This window comes from Atractosteus spatula, chromosome 14, assembly GCF_055471065.1.
Source record: "Atractosteus spatula isolate fAtrSpa1 chromosome 14, fAtrSpa1.hap1, whole genome shotgun sequence".
In the NCBI taxonomy this organism is placed as follows: domain Eukaryota; kingdom Metazoa; phylum Chordata; class Actinopteri; order Semionotiformes; family Lepisosteidae; genus Atractosteus; species Atractosteus spatula.
The window spans coordinates 13,778,653-13,806,417 of NC_142719.1; the positions used below are offsets into that span (position 1 = coordinate 13,778,653).

At 55.5% G+C, this 27,765-nt stretch overlaps 1 protein-coding gene across 1 annotated transcript in view; it reads left to right on the forward strand.

The window, feature by feature from the left end:
* LOC148820695 (voltage-dependent P/Q-type calcium channel subunit alpha-1A-like) overlaps positions 1-27,765 on the forward strand; it is a 115,805-nt gene that overhangs the window by 68,108 nt on the left and 19,932 nt on the right. Inside the window, exons 26-38 of the mRNA XM_088932164.1 lie at positions 4,744-4,843; positions 4,936-5,096; positions 8,101-8,241; positions 8,507-8,708; positions 9,431-9,595; positions 9,700-9,810; positions 9,913-9,996; positions 16,055-16,171; positions 16,267-16,332; positions 16,774-16,874; positions 17,526-17,676; positions 17,843-17,970; positions 21,553-21,649. Coding sequence (XP_088788290.1) covers positions 4,744-4,843; positions 4,936-5,096; positions 8,101-8,241; positions 8,507-8,708; positions 9,431-9,595; positions 9,700-9,810; positions 9,913-9,996; positions 16,055-16,171; positions 16,267-16,332; positions 16,774-16,874; positions 17,526-17,676; positions 17,843-17,970; positions 21,553-21,649 — 1,624 coding nt within the window. The remainder of the gene's footprint in view (positions 1-4,743; positions 4,844-4,935; positions 5,097-8,100; positions 8,242-8,506; positions 8,709-9,430; positions 9,596-9,699; positions 9,811-9,912; positions 9,997-16,054; positions 16,172-16,266; positions 16,333-16,773; positions 16,875-17,525; positions 17,677-17,842; positions 17,971-21,552; positions 21,650-27,765) is intronic.

Genomic DNA, 27,765 nt, shown 5'->3' on the forward strand with positions numbered 1-27,765 from the left:
TCCTTCCTCTCATCACTCAGTCTCACTTCCTGCCAGATTCTCTCATCCTTCATCCTCCAGCAGTCTCTGCACTGTCCCTCTGCACTGTCTCCTCTCTCTGTCCCTCTGCACTGTCTCCTCTCTCTCTGTCCCTCTGCACTGTCTCCTCTCCCTCTGTCCTTTTGCACTGTCTCCTCTCCCTCTGCCCCTCTTCACTGTCTCCTCTCTTGGTCCCTCTTCTGTCAGTGTCTCTCAGTCTCTCCCTGTCTCTCTCACTCCTCGAACCCCTCTCCTCTCTCAGTCTCTCCCTGTCTCTCTCACTCCTCGAACCCCTCTCCTCTCTCAGTCTCTCCCTGTCTCTCTCACTCCTCGAACCCCTCTCCTCTCTCAGTCTCTCCCTGTCTCTCTCACTCCTCGAACCCCTCTCCTTTCTCAGTCTCTCCCTGTCTCTCTCACTCCTCGAACCCCTCTCCTCTCTCAGTCTCTCCCTGTCTCTCTCACTCCTCGAACCCCTCTCCTCTCTCAGTCTCTCCCTGTCTCTCTCACTCCTCGAACCCCTCTCCTCTGGGCTCATGCACTCTCTCCAGTCACTCTCGTCCACCTGCCCTCTCTCACTCCATCCCTCATTCGGGATCCGGGGCAGTAGTCCGCGCCAATCCGCCCCAGACTCCCATCAGCATCCCCCCACCCCCCCCAGCTGTGAGCCGCCGCACCCTTCCGTGTGAGTGACGACCCCAGGCACCTGTAACCCTTTAGTGCCCAGGGCTGTTCTAGCTGTTCGTGTCCGTCGGAGCAGCTGTGCGCGGGATCGAGGTATTTCACTTGTCCTTTACTCTGCACGGCGGGAGCAGGGTGTGGGGGCGGGGCGTAGCAGGTGGGGTGGGGCAGGGCATGGGGTGGGGCGGGGCGGGGCGCGGGGGCGGGGCATATCGCAGGGGCGGGGCGAATGGGAGGTAACAGGTGGAATGGTTTCTTGTGTGTGTGCTTCGCCCTGTATGTAGACAAATAGATCTCTCACCACCTATCAAAGATATATGATGTGTATACAGCAGAATGGCCAGAGTGCATATATAAAATATATATATACTGTGTGCCTATATACAGTCTGCTTCACCAGCGGCTACTGCACTGCTGATCGTCAGACATACTCTTAACGAGAAGCTGTTCATCAATACTGAGACACTGGTAGGAGCTCCAGGGCTGTTTGTACAGAGGGCGGGCTTGTGAAGCAGGCTGCATATACCTTTCTCTGTATTTCTATATATGTTTGATAGGTCTGTCTCAGGGCTCCGCTGGGGGAGCGAGAATCGGAATCACTCCGCCCTGCATCGGCTTCGGCATGTTTTCCGGAGGGAAACCCCTCCCTTTCTCCCTCTCTCCCCCTTGGCCAGTCTCCTGGGGGTCAGAAATGTGCCACCTTAATGAGGGCAACAGGGGGAGAGGAAGGAAATCTCTGAGTGTAGGAACATAGGCACGAGACAGCTGCCCCAGATCGGCAGGTGCCCCAGGGTGACAGCGGTGCCCCCTGCCTGTGAGCGTGGTACCTGCCTCCCCCCTCCTTCCCCTGTCTCCGTGCTGTATGTGTACTGGGATCTGCTGGCTGTACGTGCGTCTGTGTCCGTGTCGGGCCTGGGTTAGGCACTAACCACAGCAGCAGCGTGTTCGGTCACAGCCCAGGCCACAGCGACCGCAGAGGTGAGGCAGCTCTGAAAGATCCCGAGAGCATCCGACAGACGAAGCATCAGGACAGTGACGCCAGGCTGCTGGCTCTGAATGCCTGCTGATTCGGTCTGACTTCGATATGAGAAGTATGCTTGACAGATGGACAGGCAGATACATACCTAATAGATGGGCGGTGTTATCTAGACTGACAGCAGCATTTCCACCTTGAGGCCGAGCAGGGCTCAGCAGGGCTGGCCCTGGTCTGGACCTCTTTGGAAAATCAGGTTGCTGCTGTAAGTGGTGCTGGTGGACCAGTAGGTGGCCCTCATCCTGCTGGACCAGAACCCCGAAACCAGTGTCCCAGTACAGGGACTGGGGACACGCGGCTGTGGGAGCTTCCTTCAGAACCTCCTTTGGATTAGACATTAAACGGAGGCCGTGACGTAGCCATTAAAGGTCCCAGGGCACTGTTTGTCAGAGTAGGGGTGTCGAGCCTGGTGTCGTGGCTAAACGCCATTCTTAGCCTCATCAGTCTGGCCCCTCTGCTGTCCCCTTTACCCAGCTGGTGCAGCAGTTTTTTCCTGGGAGGGACTGCACCTCAGTGGGGAGGGATGCGGGTGCCCTGCTCTAGGCCCGGTCCACCGAGATCCTTGTGAATGAAACGTGCTATTCGCACGTTCGCCCAGTCGAGTGCAGATGGAGGACCAGGGGCCCAGGGGGACAGGGGAGCTGGCCGGAGAGACGAGTCTGGACAGTAACAGGTTTGGTCCAAGGCCAATCGATTCGTCACCCAAGCTCAACCCACGAGAGCCACCTCCGTCCGGAGCTCAGCGGACCGTGCCAGGGCGCTGAGGAGCTGCCGAACGGTCGGATCCGATTCGCTGGTTGTTTGGATGTGGTTCTCTGCAAGCTGAAAGATGCATGAGTATTTCTGAATGGCTGGCCGAGCGCGCCTGCCTGCCTGCCTGCTCTCCAGGACTGAGCTGAGGCTGCGATTGTCATTCTAGGCTGGGGACAGAGAGCCCAGCAGCAGGGGACTGCCTTCCACACACAGGCCTGTCTCTCTTTCTCTCTGTCTCTCTCATGTCAATGTGTTTCCTCCCCTCCTCTCTCTCTCTCTCTCTCTTGCTGTCACTGACCCTCTCTCATCTGTCTCCGCCTGGTCACCCACACAGGAGCAGCACGCGGTAAAGTTCCTCTTTCTCTCTCTCTTGTCTCAATGCTGTCTGACAAACGATGGCCTGTCTCCCCCTCTGTTCCCTTTCCTGCTGTTAAGCTCTCTCTCTGTCTCTCTGGATCTCCTAATTTGTCTTTGGTTCAATTCTGATGTTTTGAGTCAGATGAGTCACAGTGAGAGCTTTTGCCACTGTATCTTCCAATATTTCTACCTGCTGTGGGGTTTTTTTCTCTTGGCTAAATCAACCAATTAATTAATTAATCAATTAATCCTTGGTTCTAACACAATTAGCTCTCCATCTGGAGCACTGCAAAAGTCTCATCAATAAATACCTCTAGCGGCAAAACCTTGGCACACACAGGGTGCCTACATGTGTCACAGGCCATCTGTTTCGTTTTTTTACTGTGACATTTTTTACCAGCCCATGTTTCAGAAGTAAGCAAAGAGCAATGGGCTCTGGATGTGTAGCTCTGACCATGGAAACCAGGAGCAAGCAGCCAGAATCACAGCACAGGAAGTAGAATTATAGAGCAACCAGAGAGAATCACACCACAGGAAGTAGAATTATAGAACAACCAAAGAGGATCACACTACAGGAAGTAAAATTATAGAGAAACCAGAGAGAATCACACCACAGGAAGTAGAATTATATAGCGCACAGAGAGAATCGCGCCACAGGAAGTAGAATTATAGAGCAACAAGGGAGAATCACACCACAGTAAGTAGAATTCTAGAGCAACCAGAGAGAATCACACCACAGGAAGTAGAATTATAGAGCAACAAGGGAGCTTCACACCACAGGAAGTAGAATTATAGAGCAACCAGAGAGAATCACACCACAGGAAGTAGAAGTATAGAGCAACAAGGGAGCTTCACACCACAGGAAGTAGAATTATAGAGAAACCAGAGAGAATCACACCACAGTAAGTAGAATTATAGAGCAACCAGAGAGAATCACACCACAGGAAGTAGAATTATAGAGCAACAAGGGAGAATCACACCACAGTAACTAGAATTATAGAGCAACCAGAGAGAATCACACCACAGGAAGTAGAATTATAGAGCAACAAGGGAGCTTCACACCACAGGAAGTAGAATTATAGAGCAACCAGAGAGAATCACACCACAGGAAGTAGAAGTATAGAGCAAACAAAGAGGATCACACCACAGGAAGTACAATTATAGAGCAACCAGAGAGGATCACCACAGGAAGTAAGGTTTTGGACCAGCAATATCAAAGGAAGGCAGCAAGGCACCAGAGGAAACACTAGAGCTAGTTCTAGAGCTACAGTATGAAGCTACAGCAGTGAGAATCATGCCACAGGAAGCACTGGTCTAAAGCTGCAGCACAGGACGTGCTGTTATAGAGGTGTGATAATGAAGGGAGAGCAGTGAAGACTGAGACCTCCCTTCTCAAAACAGTATAGTACTTTGTGAGTCATATGACGTAATTTATCCTATGGAAATGCCACCACAAGAGGTGACAAGATCTGATCTTGTTTTAGTCATGTGTGCAGCAATGAAGGGGTTAAAGTGTTGAGGGCATGGCTGTGTCTCCTTTCGAACCCCAAGCCCCAGTCTCCTCTCCCCCTGGAGCTCTGTCTGGAGAGCAGAGTGCAGGGAGCTGTCTTCTCTCCACAGCAACAGTGGCTAACTCTCTGGTCACGGGCTCCAGGGCTGACTGGTCTGTACCCATGCTGCCCTGCGAGAGGAAGGGTGATAGGAGACACAGCCAGCCCGAGGCCGTGTGAGTGAGCTCAGGGCAGGGCGAGTGATGGATCTGTAAGAAGTCATGTCACGTAAAGCCATTGCTCGTGTAGTGCGCCAGGGTGACAGTGTCCCCAGCAGCCTCTGGGGGACGGTGCTGTATGGCGCCCATCAAGCCCAGTGCCTGCCTGACTGGCTATTCCTCGTCCGGCCTGCAGGGGGAGCAGCAAGGGGAAGGACATCAACACCATCAAGTCCCTGCGGGTCCTGCGAGTGCTGAGGCCACTCAAGACCATCAAGCGCCTGCCCAAGCTGAAGGTACGAGTCGGAGCGCACGCGTGTTCCTGTCCCGCGCCTTATAGGTGTCACAGGGCGGACTCACGCGTCTGACCCCGTCCCCGTCCCCACAGGCGGTGTTCGACTGCGTGGTGAACTCCCTGAAGAATGTGCTCAACATCCTCATCGTCTACATGCTCTTCATGTTCATCTTCGCCGTGGTGGCTGTGCAGCTCTTCAAGGGCCGCTTCTTCTACTGCACCGACGAGTCCAAGGAGTTCGAGCATGACTGCAGGTGAGGGGTGTGGAGTGTAGTGGGGGGGAGGTGTGGGGGGGAGTTGGGAGGTGTAGCCAAGTGAGGCCGCGGTGTGGTGAGGTGCAGCTGGGGTGAGGCCGCGGTGTGGTGAGGTGTAGCCTCAGCGTGTGGTGAGGTGCAGCTGGGGTGAGGCCGCGGTGTGGTGAGGTGTAGCCGGGGTGAGGCTGCAGTGTGGTGAGGTGTAGCTGCAGTGTGGTGAGGTGTAGCCTCAGGGTGTGGTGAGGTGTAGCCGGGGTGAGGCTGCAGTGTGGTGAGGTGTAGCCTCAGGGTGTGGTGAGGTGTAGCCGGGGTGAGGCTGCAGTGTGGTGAGGTGTAGCCTCAGGGTGTGGTGAGGTGTAGCCGGGGTGAGGCTGCAGTGTGGTGAGGTGTAGCCTCAGGGTGTGGTGAGGTGTAGCTGCAGTGTGGTGAGGTGTAGCCTCAGGGTGTGGTGAGGTGCAGCTGGGGTAAGGCCGCGGTGTGGTGAGGTGTAGCCTCAGGGTGTGGGAGGTGTAGCCGGGGTGAGGCTGCAGTGTGGTGAGGTGTAGCTGCAGTGTGGTGAGGTGTAGCCTCAGGGTGTGGTGAGGTGTAGCCGGGGTGAGGCTGCAGGTGGTGAGGTGTAGCCTCAGGGTGTGGTGAGGTGTAGCCGGGGTGAGGCTGCAGTGTGGTGAGGTGTAGCCTCAGGGTGTGGTGAGGTGTAGCCGGGGTGAGGCTGCAGTGAGGTGAGGTGTAGCCGCAGTGTGGTGAGGTGTAGCTGCAGTGTGGTGAGGTGTAGCCGCAGTGTGGTGAGGTGTAGCCTCAGGGTGTGGTGAGGTGTAGCCGGGGTGAGGCTGCAGTGTGGTGAGGTGTAGCTGCAGTGTGGTGAGGTGTAGCCTCAGGGTGTGGGAGGTGTAGCCGGGGTGAGGCTGCAGTGTGGTGAGGTGTAGCTGCAGTGTGGTGAGGTGTAGCCTCAGGGTGTGGGAGGTGTAGCCGGGGTGAAGCTGCAGTGTGGTGAGGTGTAGCCTCAGGGTGTGGTGAGGTGTAGCCGGGGTGAGGCTGCAGTGTGGTGAGGTGTAGCTGCAGTGTGGTGAGGTGTAGCCTCAGGGTGTGGTGAGGTGTAGCCGGGGTGAGGCTGCAGTGTGGTGAGGTGTAGCCTCAGGGTGTGGTGAGGTGTAGCCGGGGTGAGGCTGCAGTGTGGTGAGGTGTAGCTGCAGTGTGGTGAGGTGTAGCCTCAGGGTGTGGTGAGGTGTAGCCGGGGTGAGGCTGCAGTGTGGTGAGGTGTAGCCTCAGGGTGTGGTGAGGTGTAGCCGGGGTGAGGCTGCAGTGTGGTGAGGTGTAGCTGCAGTGTGGTGAGGTGTAGCCTCAGGGTGTGGTGAGGTGTAGCCGGGGTGAGGCTGCAGTGTGGTGAGGTGTAGCCGGGGTGAGGCTGCAGTGTGGTGAGGTGTAGCCGCAGTGTGGTGAGGTGTAGCCTCAGGGTGTGGTGAGGTGTAGCTGCAGTGTGGTGAGGTGTAGCCTCAGGGTGTGGTGAGGTGCAGCTGGGGTGAGGCCGCGGTGTGGTGAGGTGTAGCCTCAGGGTGTGGGAGGTGTAGCCGGGGTGAGGCTGCAGTGTGGTGAGGTGTAGCTGGGGTGAGGCCGCGGTGTGGTGAGGTGTAGCCGGGGTGAGGCTGCAGTGTGGTGAGGTGTAGCCTCAGGGTGAGGTGAGGTGTAGCTGCAGTGTGGTGAGGTGTAGCCGGGGTGAGGCTGCAGTGTGGTGAGGTGTAGCTGCAGTGTGGTGAGGTGTAGCCTCAGGGTGTGGTGAGGTGCAGCTGGGGTGAGGCTGCAGTGTGGTGAGGTGTAGCCTCAGGGTGTGGGAGGTGTAGCCGGGGTGAGGCTGCAGTGTGGTGAGGTGTAGCTGCAGTGTGGTGAGGTGTAGCCTCAGGGTGTGGTGAGGTGTAGCCGGGGTGAGGCTGCAGGTGGTGAGGTGTAGCCTCAGGGTGTGGTGAGGTGTAGCCGGGGTGAGGCTGCAGTGTGGTGAGGTGTAGCCTCAGGGTGTGGTGAGGTGTAGCCGGGGTGAGGCTGCAGTGAGGTGAGGTGTAGCCGCAGTGTGGTGAGGTGTAGCTGCAGTGTGGTGAGGTGTAGCCGCAGTGTGGTGAGGTGTAGCCTCAGGGTGTGGTGAGGTGTAGCCGGGGTGAGGCTGCAGTGTGGTGAGGTGTAGCTGCAGTGTGGTGAGGTGTAGCCTCAGGGTGTGGGAGGTGTAGCCGGGGTGAGGCTGCAGTGTGGTGAGGTGTAGCTGCAGTGTGGTGAGGTGTAGCCTCAGGGTGTGGGAGGTGTAGCCGGGGTGAAGCTGCAGTGTGGTGAGGTGTAGCCTCAGGGTGTGGTGAGGTGTAGCCGGGGTGAGGCTGCAGTGTGGTGAGGTGTAGCTGCAGTGTGGTGAGGTGTAGCCTCAGGGTGTGGTGAGGTGTAGCCGGGGTGAGGCTGCAGTGTGGTGAGGTGTAGCCTCAGGGTGTGGTGAGGTGTAGCCGGGGTGAGGCTGCAGTGTGGTGAGGTGTAGCTGCAGTGTGGTGAGGTGTAGCCTCAGGGTGTGGTGAGGTGTAGCCGGGGTGAGGCTGCAGTGAGGTGAGGTGTAGCTGCAGTGAGGTGAGGTGTAGCCTCAGGGTGTGGTGAGGTGTAGCCGGGGTGAGGCTGCAGTGAGGTGAGGTGTAGCTGCAGTGTGGTGAGGTGTAGCCGGGGTGAGGCTGCAGTGTGGTGAGGTGTAGCTGCAGTGTGGTGAGGTGTAGCCTCAGGGTGTGGTGAGGTGTAGCCGGGGTGAGGCTGCAGTGAGGTGAGGTGTAGCTGCAGTGTGGTGAGGTGTAGCCGGGGTGAGGCTGCAGTGAGGTGAGGTGTAGCTGCAGTGTGGTGAGGTGTAGCCGGGGTGAGGCTGCAGTGAGGTGAGGTGTAGCTGCAGTGTGGTGAGGTGCAGCCTCGGGGTGTGGTGAGGCCGCGGGGCGTGTGGGTTAGCCGCAGCGATGACACTGCCGCAGTCACTGGTTGTGTGCTGCCGTGCCCACAGGGGGGAGTACCTGGTGTACGAGCGGGACAACGAGGTGAAGGCGCAGAGCCGCGAGTGGAAGAAGTACCAGTTCCACTACGACAACGTGCTGTGGGCTCTGCTCACGCTCTTCACCGTCTCCACCGGCGAGGGCTGGCCTCAGTGAGTACTGCCGCCGCGCACACAGCTGACACGTCCCTCGCTGCGCCCAGCCACTGACCTCCTGTCTCTCTCTGCCTCTCTCTCTCTGTCCCTCTGTCTCCTCCTGTCTCTCTGCCTGTCTCTCTCTGTCCCTCTGTCTCTCCTGTCTGTCTGCCTGTCTGTCTCTCCTGTCTCTCTCTGTCTCCTCCTGTCTCTTTGTCTCTCTCTGCCTGTCTCTCCTCTTGCTCCTCCTCCCCTTTGCCCCGTCTCTCTCTCCTCGCCTCAGAGTGCTGAAACACTCAGTGGATGCGACTTATGAGAACCAGGGACCCAGTCCGGGGTACCGGATGGAGATGTCCATCTTCTACGTGGTCTACTTCGTGGTGTTCCCCTTCTTCTTCGTCAACATCTTCGTGGCCCTCATCATCATCACCTTCCAGGAGCAGGGAGACAAGATGATGGAGGACTACAGCCTGGAGAAGAATGAGGTGGGCAAAACAGGACACAGACACCTACCTGTGCTTGTCTGCGTGTGTCTGCGTGTGTCTGCGTGTATCTACGTGTATCTGCGTGTATCTGCGAGTATCTGTGCCTACACATGTCTGCGTGTATCTGTGTCTGCACATGTCTGTGTGTATCTGTGTCTGTATGTCTGCGTGTATCTGCATGTATCTGTGTCTGCATATGTCTGTGTGTATCTGTGTTTGCACGTGTCTGTGTGTATCTGTGTCTGCGCATGTCTGCATATCTGCACATGTCTGTGCATGTCTGCGCATGTCTGTGTGTATCTGCACGTATCTGTGTCTGCACGTGTCTGCGCGTCTGTGTGTATCTGTCTGTGCATGTCTGCATGTATCTGTGTCTGCGCGTGTCTGTCTGCCTGTATCTGCGTGTCTGCATGTGTCTGTGGTTACCCCAGGGTAACCTGCCCTGCTGTGTGTGTGTGTGTGTGTGTGTGTGTGTGTGTGTGTGTGTGTGTGTGTGTGTGTGTGTGTGGAGTGTGTGTGTCTGTGTGTGTATGTGTCTGCATGTGGATGTGTGTGTGTCTGTGTGTCTGTGTGTGTGTATCTGTATCTGTCTGTATCTGTGTGTGTGTGTATCTGTATCTGTCTGTATCTGTGTGCGTGCGTGTGTGTGTGTGTGTGTGTGTGTGTGTGTGTGTGTGTGTGTGGTAACCCCAGGGTAACCTGCCCTGCTCTGTCCTCTCCAGAGAGCCTGTATTGACTTTGCCATCAGCGCCAAGCCCCTGACCCGCCACATGCCGCAGAACAAGCAGAGCTTCCAGTACCGCATGTGGCAGTTCGTGGTCTCGCCGCCCTTCGAGTACACCATCATGGCCATGATCGCGCTCAACACCATTGTGCTGATGATGAAGGTGACCGCTCGCCGCTGCAGCGCTGCTCTGCGCCCTGACGCCGAGCTGGCTCGGGCGCTGACTCTCCTCTCTCTCCCCTGTCTGTCTGTGTCTGATGCCTCCAGTACAATGGCGCCTCTCTGACCTACGAGTCAGTGCTGAAGAACCTGAACATCGTGTTCACCACCCTGTTCTCCATGGAGTGCCTGCTGAAGATCATTGCGTTCGGGATCCTGGTGAGTGTCCTCCGGGCCGGGCCCCCTCACTGCACTGCGTGGGACAGCTGACTCACAATGTTGTGCTTTCTCTCTGTCTCGCCCCTACCCCTCTCCTGACAGAACTATTTTCGGGACGCCTGGAATATTTTTGATTTTGTGACAGTCCTGGGCAGCATCACAGACATTTTAGTGACTGAGCTCGGGGTAAGTGCCCGCGCAGGAGTGTGTGCGTGCCCTGCGCAGTGTGCGTGTGTCAGTGTGGAGAGGGGCAGAGGGTTATGTAAGTGTCCCTGCTGGCTGAGCCCAGCCTGAGGTACGATGACACCCTTGAAAACCCCCCGATCCTGGTACAGGACCCCCCCCAGTTCGGGCCAGGAGATAGCGGCCATCAGCCAGGTCGCTGCTCTTGCCTATAGTTTCCCAGTTCTCCCAGTAGAGAAGTCTGTAGTTTCCCAGTTCCCCCAGTAGAGCAGCTCTGTCTGGAGTTCCCCAGTTCCCCCAGTAGAGCAGTCTGCAGTTCCTTAGTTCTCCCAGTAGAGCGGTCTGGAGTTCTCCAGTTCTCCCAGTAGAGCAGTTGTGTCTGAAGTTCTCCAGTTCTCCCAGTAGAACAGTTGTGTCTGGAGTTGCCCAGTTCCCCCAGTTGAGCAGTTCTGTCTGCAGTTCCCCAGTTCTCCCAGTAGAGCTGCTCTGTCTGCGTTTCCCCAGTTCTCCTAGTAGAGCAGTCTGCAGGCCCCCAGTTCCCCCAGTAGAGCAGTTGTGCCCAGGGATCCCCAGTTCTCCCAGTAGAGCAGTTGTGTCTGGAGTTCCCAGTTCCCACAGTAGAGCAGTCTGCAGTTCCCCAGTACTCCCAGAAGAGCAGTTATGTCTGGAGTTCCCAGTTGGCCCAGTTGAGTGTTTGGTCTCTCCCAGTAGAGCAGCTTTGCAGAGCTCGTCTGTCCCTCTCTGAGTGTTTCCTCCTGGTGTGTGACTGAGCGCTGTGTGAGCTGCTTGTCATGTGCAGTATTCTTGAGATCAGTGTTAAACCTGTGTTAAAGTACTAAATGTATACATGCAATTATACTTTATTGTATATATAGATGATTATATATACAGCATCTAGTGTAGCAATTATTTCGCTTTTTAGTTTGTAATATTATAATGATTATTTATTTCTTGTTTTATCTTTTTACATGCTTTCTTTAAACTGTGCTTTATTGGCGCCTACGCCTCTGATAAATTCATCCAATCAAAATGCACTATGAAACTCATGTGTCCATCCATGAACTGGTCTGTGTGTTCATGCCAACTTAATCTTTACACACTGGTTGCAAATCAAACCCCCTCTTCCCTCCCCCAAACCCCCCGCCCCCCCCCCAAAAAAAATGCCAATATAAACCATTCATCTACAACATCTACCTGTAGAACCTGGTTGGTTTGTAATTTTTGGAGCCCTAATGCAACCATTGACTTCTCTAGACCCTCTGCATGTGCTTCTGTCTGCGTGACCCCTGACCTCTGACCCTGCTGCCTGAGTGTGCTCAGTCTGCTCCGACTTCCTCCCAGCGTCACAGCTGCGCCACGAGGACACGCTGACCCGCGCTCGCACGCACACACACGCACACACACGCACCGATGCCTCCACTCTGCTCTACTAGGTTGTGTCGCGTTTTTCTCACTACTGCAACACTTTCGAGACTCGCTGCCACCATGAGTTGCCCTCGGCCTGTCCGACAGAGCCCACCTCTCTGTTTCTACTTCCTTTTCTGTGTTGCAGTTTCAATACAGACAGATGCTAAACACCTAGAGGGAGTATTTCGCTGTAATTATACCTGCCTAAGCCAGAAAACACTCGGTCCAGTTCTCTGCGAGTCTAATTCAGGAGCTCAATCAGAACAGAGCTCTTGGGCTTCCCCGTGTGAGTTCCACATGCCCTAGTCGACGAGGGATTGTCCGCGATTTCCATTGCTCACTGCACCACAGCACCCCCATGTGGTTGACTGGGGCACTTGTGAGCCTGCAATGCTGTCAGTGAGAGCTGTGTCCCTCCTGCAGGGGGCGCTCACTCTGCTGTGGGCCTGCAGTGCTGGCGGTGAGAGCTGTGCCCCTCCTGCAGGGGGCGCTCACTCTGCTGTGGGCCTGCAGTGCTGGCGGTGAGAGCTGTGTCCCTCCTGCAGGGGGCGCTCACTCTGCTGTGGGCCTGCAGTGCTGTCAGTGAGAGCTGTGTCCCTCCTGCAGGGGGCGCTCACTCTGCTGTGGGCCTGCAGTGCTGTCAGTGAGAGCTGTGTCCCTCCTGCAGGGGGCGCTCACTCTGCTGTGGGCCTGCAGTGCTGTCAGTGAGAGCTGTGTCCCTCCTGCAGGGGGCGCTCACTTTGCTGTGGGCCTGCAGTGCTGTCAGTGAGAGCTGTGTCCCTCCTGCAGGGGGCGCTCACTCTGCTGTGGGCCTGCAGTGCTGTCAGTGAGAGCTGTGTCAGTCCTGCAGGGGGCGCTCACTCTGCTGTGGACCTGCAGTGCTGTCAGTGAGAGCTGTGTCAGTCCTGCAGGGGGTGCTCACTCTGCTGTGGGCCTGCAGTGCTGGCGGTGAGAGCTGTGTCCCTCCTGCAGGGGGCGCTCACTCTGCTGTGAGCCTGCAGTGCTGTCAGTGAGAGTTGTGGATTACAAAAGGTCAGTGCTCTAGATCTAAACTAACTACTAACTCACACCTGCCAGCACACAAACACAAAGGCCTGCAGCTCACAGAGAGCCTGTGGGCTATTAGGGGTGACACCCAGCAGGGAAGTTGCCTCTCCAGTGCAGCTGGGATTGAAGTAAAGAGTCAGACTCCCTTCCCATGAGGAGTGTGCCCAGCTTCTTGTGCATGCTCTGAAACTGCAGGCCTGTCTCTGGCTCTGTGACAGTGAAATATCCACACCCTGACTCCCTGACTCCCTGACACCCTGACACTCTGACACTCTGCCCTGGACACACTGACACCCTAACAACCTCACTCCATTTTACACTGGCACGCTGACACCCTGACACTGACACCCCGACTCTCTGACACTCCGGAAACTTCTATTCTAACACAGACACCCCAACTCTCTGACACTGTGAGACACTTCTATTCTAACACAGACACCCCGACTCTCTGACACTCTGGACACTTCTATTCTAACACAGACACCCCGACTCTCTGACACTCTGGACACTTCTATTCTAACACAGACACCCCGACTCTCTGACACTCCGGACACTTCTATTCTAACACAGACACCCCGACTCTCTGACACTCTGAGACAGTTCTGTTCTCTCTGGCACCCTGGCACCCCGACTCTCTGACACTCTGGACACTTCTATTCTAACACAGACACCCCGACTCTCTGACACTGTGAGACACTTCTATTCTAACGCAGACACCCCGACTCTCTGACACTCTGGACACTTCTATTCTAACATAGACACCCCGACTCTCTGACACTGTGAGACAGTTCTATTCTAACACAGACACCCCGACTCTCTGACACTCCGGACACTTCTATTCTAACATAGACACCCCGACTCTCTGACACTGTGAGACAGTTCTATTCTAACGCAGACACCCCGACTCTCTGACACTCCGGACACTTCTATTCTAACACAGACACCCCAACTCTCTGACACTCTGGACACTTCTATTCTAACACAGACACCCCGACTCTCTGACACTCTGGACACTTCTATTCTAACACAGACACCCCGACTCTCTGACACTCCGGACACTTCTATTCTAACACAGACACCCCGACTCTCTGACACTCTGAGACAGTTCTGTTCTCTCTGGCACCCTGGCACCCCGACTCTCTGACACTCTGAGACAGTTCTGTTCTCTCTGGCACCCTGGCACCCCGACTCTCTGACACTCTGGACACTTCTATTCTAACGCAGACACCCCGACTCTCTGACACTCTGGACACTTCTATTCTAACGCAGACACCCCGACTCTCTGACACTCTGGACACTTCTATTCTAACGCAGACACCCCGACTCTCTGACACTACGGACACTTCTATTCTAACGCAGACACCCCGACTCTCTGACACTGTGAGACACTTCTATTCTAACGCAGACACCCCCAACTCTCTGACACTCTGAGACAGTTCTGTTCTCTCTGGCACCCTGGCACCCCAACTCTCTGACACTCTGAGACAGTTCTGTTCTCTCTGGCACCCTGGCGCCCCGACTCTCTGACACTCTGAGACAGTTCTGTTCTCTCTGGCACCCTGGCACCCCGACTCTCTGACACTCTGAGACACTGTTCTCTCTGGCACCCTGGCACCCCGACTCTCTGACACTCTGAGACAGTTCTGTTCTCTCTGGCACCCTGGCACACCGACTCTCTGACACTCTGAGACAGTTCTGTTCTCTCTGGCACCCTGGCACCCCGACTCTCTGACACTCCGGACACTTCTATTCTAACACAGACACCCCGACTCTCTGACACTCTGGACACTTCTATTCTAACACAGACACCCCGACTCTCTGACACTCCGGACACTTCTATTCTAACACAGACACCCCGACTCTCTGACACTGTGAGACAGTTCTATTCTAACGCAGACACCCCGACTCTCTGACACTCTGGACACTTCTATTCTAACACAGACACCCCGACTCTCTGACACTCTGAGACAGTTCTATTCTAACTGTGGCACTCTGGCACCCCGACTCTCTGACACTGAGACAGTTCTGTTCTTCCTGGCACCCTGGCACCCCGACTCTCTGACACTGTGAGACAGTTCTGTTCTCTCTGGCACCCTGGCGCCCCGACTCTCTGACACTGTGAGACAGTTCTGTTCTCTCTGGCACCCTGGCGCCCCGACTCTCTGACACTCTGAGACAGTTCTGTTCTCTCTGGCACCCTGGCACCCCGACTCTCTGACACTCTGAGACACTGTTCTCTCTGGGACCCTGGCACCCCGACTCTCTGACACTCTGAGACAGTTCTGTTCTCTCTGGCACCCTGGCACCCCGACTCTCTGACACTCTGGACACTTCTATTCTAACACAGACACCCCGACTCTCTGACACTGTGAGACACTTCTATTCTAACGCAGACACCCCGACTCTCTGACACTGTGAGACACTTCTATTCTAACACAGACACCCCGACTCTCTGACACTGTGAGACAGTTCTGTTCTCTCTGGCACCCTGGCGCCCCGACTCTCTGACACTCTGAGACACTGTTCTCTCTGGGACCCTGGCACCCTGACTCTCTGACACTCTGAGACACTGTTCTCTCTGGCACCCCGACTCTCTGACACTGTGAGACAGTTCTGTTCTCTCTGGCACCCTGGCACCCCGACTCTCTGACACTCTGAGACAGTTCTGTTCTCTCTGGCACCCTGGCGCCCCGCCCGAGTCTCTCAGAGTGTGGATATTTGCATCGCTGTGCTGTCATGCCGGTTCGTCTCGCTGCCGTGTGCAAGCCTGGTGGATCAGCATGCTCTTGTCAGGAACCGCATGCCCCCCTCCCCCGGCCCCCCCTGTGTGTCCCGCTCGCCGTGCAGCAGGGGGCGCTCACGCATGATCACTGGAGTCCCATGTGTCGCTCCCCTCCGCCGGGCGCCAGTGTGAGTGTCGGTCAGCCAGGGCGGGCGAGAGCTGTAGTGCCCAGTGCAGGGGGGGGCTCCAGTCCGGCGGGTCCGGGCCCCTGGGGGGCTCCAGTCCAGCAGGCCGCGGGTCGGTGGTCGGGCACCGCAGAGCGATTCTGGACTGGGGCTCTCCGGGACCGGGGCTGCAGTAGTGGAGCGGAGTGGGGTAAATCCCGGAGCCGGAGCCGGAGCCGGAGCGCGGAGCGACGCGTGCACATGTGCGGGATCTGTGGGCACTCAGGCGTGGCGCCTCCCTGTGTCTGTGGCTCTGACACGCGTGACAGACTCCATAGTGTGTGGCCTGCTTGTCTCCGAGATCAGTGCATTTGGTTGTTTAAAAAAACGCAACGCTACTTAACCTGATTGGATGATGGTGGTTAGAGACTCCTCTGTTTGCTTCTCGGTTTTCGCCTTCTTTTGGGAGATGTATGTGTTTTTGTTTTTGTTCTCTCCTCTGTCTTCCCTTTACTTTCCCTTCCTTTTTGTTCTGTTTCGGTGAGTCTCTCGTTTCGGTCTTTCTCTGCGTTCTCCTCCTCCTCTCTCTCCCCTGCCTCGTGTGTCTGTCCGCTGTCTTTGCTTTGGGTTTGCTGCGTGTGGGGGGGTGGGGGGGGCGTGGGCTGATGCAGCCTCTCTGTCTCTCTCTCCCGCCTGTGTTTAAACGCTCTTGTGTTTGTAGAACAACTTCATCAACCTGAGCTTCCTGCGGCTGTTCCGGGCCGCGCGCCTCATCAAGCTGCTGCGCCAGGGCTACACCATCCGCATCCTGCTGTGGACGTTCGTGCAGTCCTTCAAGGTGCTCCCTCCCTCCTCCTCCTCCTCCTCCCCCCCATCTCGCCCTCCTGCTTCTCGGGCGCCAGTGACCCCTGACATCTCTCCCTGTCTCTGCAGGCCCTGCCCTATGTCTGCCTGCTTATCGCAATGCTGTTCTTCATCTACGCCATCATCGGGATGCAGGTGAGTGGGAGAGAGCTTAGTGTGTGTGCAGTGTCTTCAGGACAGGGTGTTGACGGGGGTGCAGTGTGTGGACAGTGTGTGCGTCGCCTAGTGTGCAAGGTGTCGCACGGGTATGTACAGTTTCCATGCAGTTCGCTGTGCAGTGCTGTCTGCGGTGCAGTACGTGCGCACTGCAGTCCGCAGCAGAGTGCGTATGCAGTAGAGTGTGTGCGCAGTGTGTATACAGTGTAGTGCAGAGTGTGCACAGTGCAGTGTGTATACAGTGTGTGTGCAGTACAATGTCAGTGTATCACTGTGTAGTGCAGAGTGTGTACAGTGCAGTGTGTGTGCTGTACAGTGTTTACAGTGCAGTTCAGTGTGTATACTGTGTGTATACAGTTTGTACATTATACAGTGTGTACAGTGCAGTTCCCTGAATATACAGTCTATGATGGTCCTCAGGTGTTCGGGAATATTGCAATTGATGAAGAGGATGAGGAAAGCGCCATCAACCAGCACAACAACTTCAGGACCTTCTTCCAGGCTCTCATGCTGCTCTTCAGGTCAGTCAGTGTTTCCATCTGTATGTCAGTTTGTCAGTGTATCACTCTGTCAGTGTATCATTGTGTCAGTCTGTTGTGTCAGTGTATCACTGTCAGTGTATCATTGTGTCAGTCTGTTGTGTCAGTGTATCACTCTGTCAGTGTATCATTGTGTCAGTCTGTTGTGTCAGTGTATCACTGTGTCTGTGTATCATTGAGTCAGTCTGTTGTGTCAGTGTATCACTGTCAGTGTATCATTGTGTCAGTCTGTTGTGTCAGTGTATCACTGTGTCAGTGCTCAGGTGTGCTATTCTGTTGTGTCAGTGTATCACTGTGTCAGTGCTCAGGTGTGCCAGTCTATTGTGACAGTGTATCACTGTTTCAGTGCTCAGGTGTGACAGTCGGTTGTGTCAGTGTATCACTGTGTCAGCGCTCAGGTGTGTCAGTCTGTTGTGTCAGAGTTTCATTGAGTCAGTGCTTAGGTGTGCCAGTCTGTTGTGACAGTGTATCACTGAGTCAGTGCTCAGGTGTGCCAGTCTGTTGTGTCAGTGTATCACTGAGTCAGTGCTCAGGTGTGACAGTCTGTTGTGTCAGTGTGCCAGGGTGGCAGAGGATGAGTGTGGTCTTGTTGCTCTCAGTAACCTCAACTCCCTCCACCTCTCTCTGTGCCAGGAGTGCCACGGGTGAGGCCTGGCATGACATCATGCTGTCCTGCCTGGGCGGCAAGCCGTGTGACCCCCGCTCGGGCATCCAGGCGGATGAGTGTGGGAACGAGTTTGCCTATTTCTACTTCGTCTCCTTCATCTTCCTCTGCTCCTTCCTGGTGAGTCGGCACCCTGCCTGTGTCTCTTGATCGATGAGCGAACGAGTCAGATTCAGACTGATGAGCAGGATGTAGAAATGTCGGCTCCGTCTAAGGAACGCCAGGGCTCAGTGCTGTCCTGGAACTGTGCTCCGTTCCGCCCCTGTGAGCGTGTGTCTGTGTGCAGATGCTGAACCTGTTCGTGGCCGTCATCATGGACAACTTCGAGTACCTGACCCGGGACTCCTCCATCCTGGGGCCCCACCACCTGGACGAGTACGTCAGGGTGTGGGCAGAGTACGACCCTGCAGCCTGGTAAGTGGCACCGACCACCTGAGCGGAAACACTGACAGACTGGCACACCTGAGCACTGACACACTGGCACACCTGAGCACTGACACACTGGCACACTTGAACACTGACAGACTGGCACACCTGAGCACTGACAGACTGGCACACCTGAGCACTGACAGACTGGCACACCTGAGCACTGACACACTGGCACATTTGAACACTGACAGAATGGCACACCTGAGCATGGACACACTGACACACTGGCACACCTGAGCACTGACTCACTGGCACACCTGAACACTGACAGACTGGCACACCTGAATGCTGATGCACTGACATACTGACAGACTGGCACACCTGAGTGCAGACACACTGGCAGACTGACACACCTGAGCACTGACAGCCTGGCACATTGACGGACTGGCACACCTGAGCATTGACACACTGACAGACTGGCACATCTGAGCATGGACACACTGACACACTGGCACACCTAAGCACTGACTCACTGGCACACCTGAGCACTGACTCACTGGCACACTGACAGACTGGCACACCTGAATGCTGATGCACTGACACACTGGCACACCTGAGCGCTGACAGCCTGGCACACTGATGGACTGGCACACCTGAGCATTGACATACTGACACACTGCCACACCTGAACACTGACAGACTGGCACACCTGAGTGCTAACGCACTGACAGACTGTCAGACTGGCACACCTGAGCGCTGACACATTGGCACACTGATAGACCCAAGCGATGGCAAACTGATGGGCAGGTTGACGCCTGCTCTGTCACACTGTGATACATGGGCACAGCCTCACTGGCACACAGTGGTACAAAGTCTCTTTGAGCCTGGTGCTGCGCCGACTCCAGCCCTGTTTGGCCAGCTGGCTGACGGAGATGACGCCAACAGCGTCAGGCTGCACTTTGCTGCTCTGACCTCCGGAGAGCACTGTTTTGCAATGCAGAACGGAGGCTGGGTATCAAGTGGAACCCGCTGCCCTTCTAATCTATTCTGTATAACTCACCTATACCCCACCCCCCTCCGCCACCACTGTGAGGAGGGGGCAGAGGTGACACGCTCCAGACCCAGGCTGCTCGGATCCACAGCACTGCAGTGAGGGATTGTGGGAGGACAATCCCGCTGTGCACTAATGGCCGCAGTGGAGCCGGGCCCTGCCGGAGCTGGACTCTGCCGGAGTGACCGGAGAAGAAGACCATGAAGCTCCCCCGTCTCGGAGGGGCACTGTGCCTCCCTGTCACCCTTCCCATCTGCCACCAGGGCTAACAGCACTCTGCTCAGTGTCGCCCTCTGTCTGCAAGCGGACTGCCTATGCCTTCTCTGATGGCAAAGGGCCAGCTGACCTCCACTGGCAGGTGGGGTGGAGGCTGACCCCCCCATCAGCCACCTCCCTAACCCCCACTCCTGTCCCCAGATCGCAACCTCCCCACCCAGGTGTGTGTGAGTTTGTGGGGTGGCTGGATGTGGGGGCTCAACGAGAGCCAGGATCACAGTGTTTCTGCAGTGTACTGCTCCTTCCCCCCCTCTCCTTTGCCCTCTCAGGCTGTCCAGTTTGGTAGTGGTGACCGATCCCCCCCTCCCAGCTGGAATCTGCATACCGCCCAAACTTATTGTGCCCCCTGCCCCCCAACTCCCCACACACAGGATAAGTTTCCTGGTATCGGATTTCCAGGGCCGAGTGCCCGTCGTCCTGGTGCTGTTCTGGAGACTGGACAGTAGGGGGCAGCAGTGACCATAGCAAGAAGAAGACAGCCTGGCCGACAGGAAGAGAGGAGAGAGGAGGGGGGTGCAGGGGGGCTCAGAGCCTAGAGTAGAAAGAGAGTGAAGGAGGCAGGACGAGCTACCAGGGCTGTGCCAAAACACTGTCAGAGTGCCAGGAGAGGGCCACAACAGGGATGCCTAATCAGTTCTAGGAGAGTGCTGAAACTAAGCCAGGCGACGCTAGAACAGTTCCCAAGCAGTACCAGTGTAGGTCCAGAACAGTTCTCGAGCCGTGCCAGTACAGGCCCAGTAGCCCTGAGCAGTGCCAGTACAGGTCCAGAACAGTTCTCGAGCAGTGCCAGTACAGGCCCAGTAGCCCTGAGCAGTGCCAGTACAGGTCCAGAACAGTTCTCGAGCAGTGCCAGTACAGGCCCAGTAGCCCTGAGCAGTGCCAGTACTGGTCCAGAACAGTTCCTTAGCAGTGCCAGTACAGATCCAGTAGTCCCGAGCAGTGCCAGTATAGACCCAGTAGTCCTGAGCAGTGCCAGTACAGGTTCAGTAGCTCTGAGCAGTGCCAGTACAGGTCCAATAGTCCCGAGCAGTGCCAGTACAGGCCCAGTAGCCCTGAGCAGTGCCAGTACAGGTCCAGTAGCCCTGAGCAGTGTCAGTACAAGTCCAGTAGTCTTGAGCAGTGCCAGTACAGGTCCAGAACAGTTCCTGAGCAGTGCCAGTACAGACCCAGTAGCCCTGAGCAGTGCCAGTACAGGTCCAGTAGACCCGAGCAGTGCCAGTGCAGGCCCAGTAGTCTTGAGCAGTGCCAGTACAGGTCCAGAACAGTTCCTGAGCAGTGCCAGTAGAGATCCAGTAGCCCAGAGCAGTACCAGTACAGGTCCAATAGTTCTGAGCAGTGCCAGTACAAGTCCAGTACACCCGAGCAGTGCCAACGCAGGCCCAGTAGTCTTGAGCAGCCAGTACAGGTCCAGAACAGTTCCTGAGCAGTGCCAGTACAGGCCCAGTAGTCCCGAGCAGTGCCAGTACAGGTCCAGAACAGTTCCTGAGCCGTGCCAGTACAGGCCCAGTAGTCCCGAGCAGTGCCAGTACAGGTCCAGAACAGTTCCTGAGCCGTGCCAGTACAGGTCCAGTAGCCCTGAGCAGTGCCAGTACAGGTCCAGAACAGTTCCTGAGCCGTGCCAGTACAGGCCCATTAGTCCTGAGCAGTGCCAGTACAGACCCAGTAGTCCCGAGCAGTGCCAGTACAGGTCCAGAACAGTTCCTGAGCAGTGCCAGTACAGGCCCAGTAGTCCTGAGCAGTGCCAGTACAGGTCCAGAACAGTTCCTGAGCCGTGCCAGTACAGGCCCAGTAGTCCTGAGCAGTGCCAGTACAGACCCAGTATTCCCGAGCAGTGCCAGTACAGGTCCAGAACAGTTCCTGAACAGTGCCAGTGCAGGCCCAGTAGTCCCGAGCAGTGCCAGTACAGGTCCAGAACAGTTCCTGAGCCGTGCCAGTACAGGCCCAGTAGTCCCGAGCAGTGCCAGTACAGGTCCAGAACAGTTCCTGAACAGTGCCAGTACAGGCCCAGTAGTCCCGAGCAGTGCCAGTACAGGTCCAGTAGCCCTGAGCAGTTCCAGTGCAGGACCAGGACAGGTGCAGAGCAGTTCTAGAACCGTTTCAGGTGGGGGGTGGCTAGGGGTCTAGATCAGCGTAGGAATTGTGCCAGGACTGTTCCAGAGCAGTTCCAGACCTGTGCCAGGACCGTGCCCAGGGAGGGTGAACTGCTGTGAAGGAATCTGTGTGACTTTTGCTGTGTTTTCTCTCTCCGACTGTCCCTGCTGTGTGTCTGTCTGTTCTAACTCCCTCTATTCTTCTTTCAGCGGGCGAATTCATTATAAGGATATGTACAGTTTATTGCGTGTTATCTCCCCCCCTCTGGGCTTAGGCAAGAAATGTCCTCATAGGGTGGCCTGCAAGGTTTGACTTCCACTAAAACCTACAACCTGCTCGCATTGAAGCGGAATGAATGTCGCTTTCTTACTTCTCTCTCCATTTTCTCTTGCATTCTGACACAACCAAGAATGTGCGGGACAATGCAGTCACCTGTAGAAGCATGGAGTGCACTGACCTTTTTATGTTGTTAGGCCACCGAACAGGAAAGGCCAGCCCCAGCCATCTCTGCTTGCTAGACGTTACGGGGATAGGAGCGTGCATTGTTCTCGCTGGGGGGACAGAAACTGCATTGACAAATACCTGCCACCCCTCCGCACTCCCACAGGGGGCGCTGCCTGCTGTGGAAGCCCACGGCTGTTCTATGCAAGAGTTGGATTTGCATAGAATATTGTTCTAATACCACAAGCAAATATATATATATATTGAGATATATATACTTACCAACGTCTATCATTATATATCTATGAAAACGTCAGATCAACTCAGTTTTCTCTCACTGACAAGCCCAAAATAACCTTGTTTTGTTTTGTTTTTGTTACTTTTCTTTTCCGTATCTTTGATTTACATACTGTTTTTCTTCCTTTGCCTGTTATCTTTGTTAATTTGGCCCCCTGGGACCTTGTACCTTCCCTGTTGTTTTGGTGGTATTTTTGTATTTTTTTAATGTTTGGCTCATTACCGCCCTCCAGTGGCCGCATCAGTTACAGTGATATGTATGAGATGCTCAGACACATGTCTCCGCCGTTAGGCCTGGGGAAGAAATGCCCAGCCCGGGTCGCATACCAGGTAGAAGGTCCCTTCCTGGCAGCGCTGTGTTCTGTAGTGTTGGTGTTTTGGAGGGGAGCGCTCTGGGGTGGGAGCTGTAGGGGTCAGAGGTCAAGAATCCACAGGGGCAGTGGAGTGACTCGGGGTGAAAGGGACCCCTGCTGTGTGGCACTCGCCTCCCCTAACCTCGTTTCTCCTCTTTGCAATAGGTCTGCAAACACACACGCAGATCATACAGGTCTGCACACACACACAGATCACACAGGTCTGTGAACACACACATGGGCAGATCATACAGGTCTGCACACACACGCGCAGATCATACAGGTCTGCACACACACGCGCAGATCATACAGGTCTGCACACACACGTGCAGATCATACAGGTCTGCACACACACAGATCATACAGGTCTGCACACACACACAGATCATACAGGTCTGCACACACACACGCGCAGATCATACAGGTCTGCACACACACACGCAGATCAAACAGGTCTGCACACACACACGCAGGTCGTACAGGTCTGCACACACACACACGCAGATCATACAGGTCTGCACTCACACACAGATCATACAGGTCTGCAAACACATGCGCAGATCATACAGGTCTGCACACACACATGCAGATCATACAGGTCTGCACACACACACAGATCATACAGGTCTGTACCACACATGGGCAGATCATACAGGTCTGCACACACACACAGATCATACAGGTCTGCACACATATGCACAGATCATACAGGTCTGCACACACACATGCAGATCATACAGGTCTGCACACACACGCGCAGATCATACAGGTCTGCACACATGGGCTGATCATACAGGTCTGCACACACATGCGCAGATCATACAGGTCTGCACACACATGTGCAAATCATACAGGTCTGCACACACAGACGCAGATCATACAGGTCTGCACACACAGACACAGATCATACAGCTCTGCACACGCACGCGCAGATCATACAGGTCTGCACACACACATGCAGATCATACAGGTCTGCACACACACGCGCAGATCATACAGGTCTGCACACATGGGCTGATCATACAGGTCTGCACACACATGCGCTGATCATACAGGTCTGCACACACATGCGCAGATCATACAGGTCTGCACACACATGTGCAAATCATACAGGTCTGCACACACAGACGCAGATCATACAGGTCTGCACACACAGACACAGATCATACAGCTCTGCACACGCACGCACAGATCATACAGGTCTGCACACATGCGCAGATCATACAGGTCTGCACACACGCAGATCATACAGGTCTGCACACACACACACGCAGATCATACAGGTCTGCACTCACACACAGATCATACAGGTCTGCAAACACATGCGCAGATCATACAGGTCTGCACACACGTGTAGATCATACAGGTCTGCACACGCGCAGATCATACAGGTTTGCACACACACACAGATCATACAGCTCTGCACACACAGACACAGATCATACAGCTCTGCACATGCACGCACAGATCATATAGGTCTACACACATGCGCAGATCATACAGGTCTGCACACACACGCAGATCATACAGGTCTGCACACACACACACGCAGATCATACAGGTCTGCACACATAGATCATAGAGGTCTGCACACACACACATGCAGATCATAGAGGTCTGCACACACACACGCAGATCATACAGGTCTGCATACACACACGCAGATCATACAGGTCTGCACACACACATGCAGATTATGCAGGTCTGCACACACACAGATCATACAGCTCTGCACACACAGATCATACAGGTCTTCACACACACACATGCAGATCATACAGGTCTGCACACACACACACAGATCATACAGGTTTGCACACACACGTGCAGATCATACAGGTCTGCACACATGCAGATCATACAGCTCTGCACACACACACATGCAGATCATACAGGTCTGCACACACACACACAGATCACACAGGTCTGTGAACACACACGCAGATCATACAGGTCTGCACACAAACAGATCATACATGTCTGTGCACACACATGCAGATCATACAGTTCTGCACACACACACACACACAGATCATACAGCTCTGCACACACGCAGATCACACAGGTCTGCACACACACAGATCATACAGCTCTGCACACATGCAGATCACACAGGTCTGCACGCACGCACACGCAGGTCATACAGCTCTGCACACACACAGCTCATACAGGTTTACACACACACAATAGTGACCCTTGCAGGAGGAGGGCGTGGCACTGTGGTGGGGTGGGATCTGAGGCGGGTGGCCTTGTCGTTTAATCCCTGACCTCAGGAGTGCTCTGGTTCCTGTGGATTGACAGACACGTACACATGTGCACACTCTCACACTGCTCTCTTGTTAGCGTGATAGAAGACTGACGAACAGATTGTTAATGGTTTCACTGCCATTCATAGAAGGACAACGATAAAAGCAAGAAAAAAAACAAATAAGATCCATGGTGAAATTACCTCTCCATTTACGCAAAGGACAGTCCAATACAAAAACTGCCACTAACTTTTCCACCTGTCCTCTGTTTCTCTCTGTCAATGCAGTTCTAGTCTGTTTCCGGTCCCTCCTCTCTAACGTACTGTGCCCAGCGACCTGTTCCTCCTCTAGTGCATGCCCACTCTCACCCTGGCTCAGTCATCTCCACCTCGCACCCGTGCTCGCCCTCTGTCACTCTCGCCGTGCCTGTCGGTTTCGTGGCTGATGGAGACTCACTGTCCGCCCCCCCTGTCCCTCCTGTCACCCTCTGTCCTCCGCGCTCTCCTCTCTCCCTCCTCTTCCTCTCTCCATCTGCCTGGCCCTCTCTGGGGCAGCTCTTCCTCTCGATCTTTTAGCAACGCACACACACACACACACACACACACACACACACACAGGCCCCCCCATACCCACCTCTTCGTGATTCCTGCCCAGTTCAGTCCACCCTGGCTGCCAGGTGCCAGTCCTGGAGAGGGATGCCCCCTACAGGCGGGTGCAGGAAGAGAGACCTGCTCAGCACAGAGCCCTGGTTTGGACTGGGGAGAGGCCGGGCTCTGGTGGTCCTGCTGGCCTGGCCCGTCCGCTTCACCAGCTCTGTGCTGTTTGCTGCACACGGGCAGTGTGGCCAGATTCGGGCCGGTCAGTTCGGACCCGAGTCCTGCAGCCCAGCTCGTGGCTGGGCAGCCCTGTGCTGTGCCCATCTGCACGCCCACAGGCCGGCCGCCCTGACCTTCGCTGGCTCCTCTGAGAGAATGGTGCCATCAGCTCAAAGCCTGGCTCCAGGGAGAGAGAGCAGCTCCTGTCTGGACCAGGGTTCAACCCTGGATCTCCTGATCCGCTGGGGTCATGTGGCCTGGTCCAGGGTTCGACCCTGGATCTCCTGATCCACCGGGGTCACGTGGCCTGGACCACGGTTCGACCCTGGATCTCCTGATCCACCAGGGTCACGTGGCCTGGACCACGGTTTGAACCTGGATCTCCTGATCCGCTGGGGTCATGTGGCCTGGTCCAGGGTTCGACCCTGGATCTCCTGATCCACCGGGGTCATGTGACCTGGACCAGGGTTCCAGAGTAGGCTGATGTAATAAGTTAGGGGCTGTCCGCCCCTGTAAAGACACGCTATGGGCAGCCAGCCTAGCGGCTCACCCTACAGTCACACCCTCCCACCCCCATATCTCTGTCTGCCCCTCCTGCCCCATGAGCCTGCTGCCCCAGTCTCTCCCTGCCCCTATTCACCGTCAAGGAAGAGAAAGTGAGGCGATTTAAAAACCACTCACAGGCTGATCTGTACTTAAGATCACCTGTTCTTACTGGTTGCTCCAGTCTGGCTCCCAGTAGTTTAACCTGCTGCAGGTGAGCTGTGCTATAGATCTAAACTCCTGTTTCTCTGTCAGTGGAGCTCTGTCTGGGACAGTGACCCCTGTATCCTCACACCCTGTATCTCTATCTGGGACAGTGACCCCTGTATCCTCACACCCTGTATCTCTGTCTGGGACGGTGACCCCTGTATCCTCACACCCTGTATCTCTCTCTGGGACAGTGACCCCTGTATCCTCACACCCTGTATCTCTGTCTGGGACAGTGACCCCTGTATCCTCACACCCTGTATCTCTATCTGGGACAATGACTCCTGTATCCTCACACCCTGTATCTCTGTCTGGGACAGTGACCCCTGTATCCTCACACCCTGTATCTCTATCTGGGACAGTGACCCCTGTATCCTCACACCCTGTATCTCTGTCTGGGACAGTGACCCCTGTATCCTCACACCCTGTATCTCTATCTGGGACAGTGACCACTGTATCCTCACACCCTGTATCTCTATCTGGGACAGTGACCCCTGTATCCTCACACCCTGTATCTCTCTCTGGGACAGTGACCCCTGTATCCTCACACCCTGTATCTCTATCTGGGACAGTGACCCCTGTATCCTCACACCCTGTATCTCTGTCTGGGACAGTGACCCCTGTATCCTCACACCCTGTATCTCTATCTGGGACAGTGACCACTGTATCCTCACACCCTGTATCTCTGTCTGGGACAGTGACCCCTGTATCCTCACACCCTGTATCTCTATCTGGGACAGTGACCACTGTATCCTCACACCCTGTATCTCTGTCTGGGACAGTGACCCCTGTATCCTCACACCCTGTATCTCTATCTGGGACAATGACTCCTGTATCCTCACACCCTGTATCTCTGTCTGGGACAGTGACCCCTGTATCCTCACACCCTGTATCTCTATCTGGGACAGTGGTTCTCTTGCACACTGACTCCACTATCCTCTCAATCTTTTGCTCTTTTTCTTCGAAACCCCTCTAACAACGTCAGACACCCCCTGTCCTGCACCCCGAGCCCCCGCCATGCCGTCTCTCTCTCTGTGTTTGATAGTTACCCCCCTGTCGCCACCCCACGGCCCCGTGCCTGTAGCGTAGCCTGTAGACTTGCACCACTGCACTGAGAGACACGTCTATAGCACAGCTAGGAGTCTCGGCGACGGGACAGCGCATCGACACCGGGAATACCGCGGCGTCCGCTGCACGGCTGCTCGTCCTGTGACGCGTGCTGCTTGGCTCTGCATGCTGCATGTGACTGTGCACGGGTGTGTCTGCACGGCTGGGGTGTCCTGTCCAGCGGCAATGGCGATGGCGCTTGTGTGCCCAGCGAGCTCGGCCCTCCGCGGCTCGCGAATGCTCGGCCCTTCCCAGGAGCAGCCGTCCGATAACTAAGGAAACAAACGCAGTGGCTCCCCCCCCCCACCCCCGTCACTGGGCCTGTTTGCTTACTTATCGGCGGGTCGAAGTGATCGCTGTGGTCAAGCTGAATTCTGTGAGACCAGCGGACCTCCACCAGGGGGCGCTCTGTA